Source organism: Manacus vitellinus, unplaced genomic scaffold, assembly GCF_001715985.3.
Source record: "Manacus vitellinus isolate BGI_N305 unplaced genomic scaffold, ASM171598v3 scaffold_103_pilon, whole genome shotgun sequence".
Classification (NCBI taxonomy): Eukaryota; Metazoa; Chordata; class Aves; order Passeriformes; family Pipridae; genus Manacus; species Manacus vitellinus.
Window position 1 is genome coordinate 593,051 of NW_021938814.1, and position 2,720 is coordinate 595,770.

A 2,720-nucleotide genomic window follows, 5' to 3' on the forward strand; every position below is an offset into this window, starting at 1 on the left:
GGCAAAGAGCTGCAAAGGGCAAATTCCAGCCCAAAAGGGCAAGTCTTGCTTCTGCAGAAGCGGGGTCAGCTCTTGTCCGGCTCTGCAGCCCGGGAAGGCGTCACTGTAGGGACCAGGAATGTGTCCCAAGGAGCTGGAGGGGACGGGGCCCTGCCACAGCGCTGCCAGACCCCCCATCCAGGCAGGATCCCCAAAGCGGGGGTCTGGGGACCCCCTACACCTCCACCTTAACCCAGGTTTCTGCTTTTGAGGCTCAAAAAGGATGAGCCGTGACTTTTCAAAGCAGAGGGGGAAAGGCTTCGGAGTCAATCCCGGTTCCAAGCAGCAGGAGGGCAGCGTTTCCATAAGTGCCACATTTGGTCAGAGAAAAAGTGGTGTCTGGGGAGGTTTTCAGCAGTTTTGGCTAAGGGGGAGCTCAGCAAAGCACAGGCACAAGCTGCACTTCAGCAAATCTTCAATGAAGCTTTCCCCAGAGCTGCTCGTTTCTAAACAAGACCAGTTTCATTTTAAAACCTGATCCAACTTCTCAGAGAGGGGAAAAAAAAAACCCCAACAATTGGGAAGAGAAAAGAAGAGGAGGCTGCGTTTTCGATGGCCGGGAGGTCACTGCGAGGCCCCTGATGGCATCTCTTCAGCTGCTTTCCCAAGTTTTAAATTAGAGGAAAAAATGTGCCTTGTTTCCTTCCAAACCTCGGTTTCTTCCCCTGCTTGGCTTCTCTCTCAGCAACCCGCTCCCAAAGGGCCCCGGAGCGGGGGAATGGATGGTAGGGATGGCTCCTGGTGGTCCATGGGGACCTGGTGGCTGCTGATGGGCTTCGGGATCAGCCCACCCCACCACGGCTAGAGCCTGTCACCCATCACACAACCCTGGGTATCCATCACCAGTTTTCCTCTTGCAGCTCATCATATCCAGCTCACTCCAAGGAGTCCATCCTGCTGGCAGAGTGTCACTGTCACCTCCTCAGCACATCATCAGCCCGGTGTGACACCTCATGTCCCGGCGTTTTCGGGGAAAGGCAGCGCTGTAGGTCCACCCACGCAGGAGCCTTATCAGCCCCGTGGGTGGAGAGCACAGGTCACCTCCCCGACCTGGCAGACCACCTAAGAGCTTGTTTTCTAGGCACAAAATCAACCCATCGTGGAAACTCTGAAGCCAGTTCCTCGCCAGCAGCATAATCAGCACGGGGGCAGAAGGAAGGACCAGCCCCGAGCCACTGGCAAAGGTCAGGAGCACCATGGAGCTGAGCCACAGCTTCTCCCAGCTGCCCCTGAGAATCCAGAGCCACCAGCACTGGACAGCTTTGCCTGAAAAGATCACTGAATCCTGGAAGGGTTTGGGTTGGAAGGGTTCATCTCATTCCACCCCCTGCCATGGGCAGTGACACTTTCCACTAGCCCACGTTGCTTCAAGCCCCGTCCAACCTGGCCTTGAACACTTCCAGGGGCAGTCACAGCATCTCTGGGCAACCTGTGCCAGGGCCTCACCACCCTCACAGACAAGAATTTCTACCCAACATCTAATCCAATCAATTTGAAGCCATTCCCCCTCATCCTGTCACTCCAGGCCCTTGTACAAGCACCTCCAACCACAGAGCTGAAGGCAACCTCTAAACCTCTCCTGCCCACCAGCAAAGCCAAGAGCTCCACCAGTGCCACAGCTCTGAGCAGAGAGAAAAAGCTCCCCTGGTGCTCACCCAAGGATGGATGGATGGACCCACCATCCAGAAAGAAGAGACTGAGCGTTTAGGGTGCTACACGAGAAAGACTCATCCTCCCATGACATGCAGGATGGGAATCCAAGCTCAGCCCATTGGCCTCACCTTTGTGGAGGGCTCGGTGTCCTGGGAGAGCTCCTGGTAAGCACCCACATCCTCCCAGGTGGCAACGAAGGCATTGGTGGGCACGAAGGAGCCGGCAGTGCGGGGGAACCCAGCCTGGATGTATCCCACAGCCTGGTCCAGCAGGTCCGGAGAGTCATCTTGCCGGTAGTAGATGTTCCCTCTGTCCCCGGAGGTGTCGAGGTCGGCCAGGAAGGGAGCGATGACAGGGAAGTCTGTGGGGAAATCGTCATCCACGTACTGGGTCTCCCTGGGGAAATCCTGGGTGGAGATGACCCCGTTGGTCCCCACCTGCAGGGAGAGCGGGGCAGGGTGCTCAGGAGCTGCAGAGGTGCCACCACCCCCGGTCCCCCCGCCGTGTCCCCCCCCTCCGCGGGGGAGTGAGAGCCCTGAGGCCGCGTGGCCCCATCCGGCCACGGGGAGAAAACAAAGACCTCGGGCTTCTCCATCCCCCAGGGAGCTGCAGCTCGGGGGCCATCCCAGCTGCGGCCGCTGCTGGCAGGAACAGCTGCGAAGGAGAAAGCCCTCTTGTTCCTCCGCAGCCGGAGACACCGGGAAGGGGGCAAATGGATGGAGGAAAGGGGTGGATGGAGAAGAGACACGTGAGGTGGGACGGCAAAGAGGCACACGGAGGGGCAGGGTTGGGGGGGAGGAGGAAGGGGTGTAAAGGCTGGGGAGGAAGGGGTTGAGTGGGAAGCAGGATGGAAGGACGGAGGGGTGGAAAGCCAGAAGGAGGGAGGGACGGTGGGACAGAGGGATGGAGAGTGGGAAGATGGAGAGACACGGAGGGATGGAGGGAGAAAGGGATAGAGTGTGGAGAGACGGTGAGGAGGGAAGACGGAGGGACAGGGGGAGATGATGGAGAGGAGGGAGGGGGGCTGG

At 58.7% G+C, this 2,720-nt stretch overlaps 1 protein-coding gene across 1 annotated transcript in view; it reads right to left on the bottom strand.

The window, feature by feature from the left end:
* Positions 1-2,720, bottom strand: part of NID2 (nidogen 2) — a 17,958-nt gene that overhangs the window by 13,031 nt on the left and 2,207 nt on the right. The window contains 1 exon segment of the mRNA XM_029963624.1: positions 1,821-2,161. Within this exon segment, the coding sequence (XP_029819484.1) occupies positions 1,821-2,161 (341 nt within the window).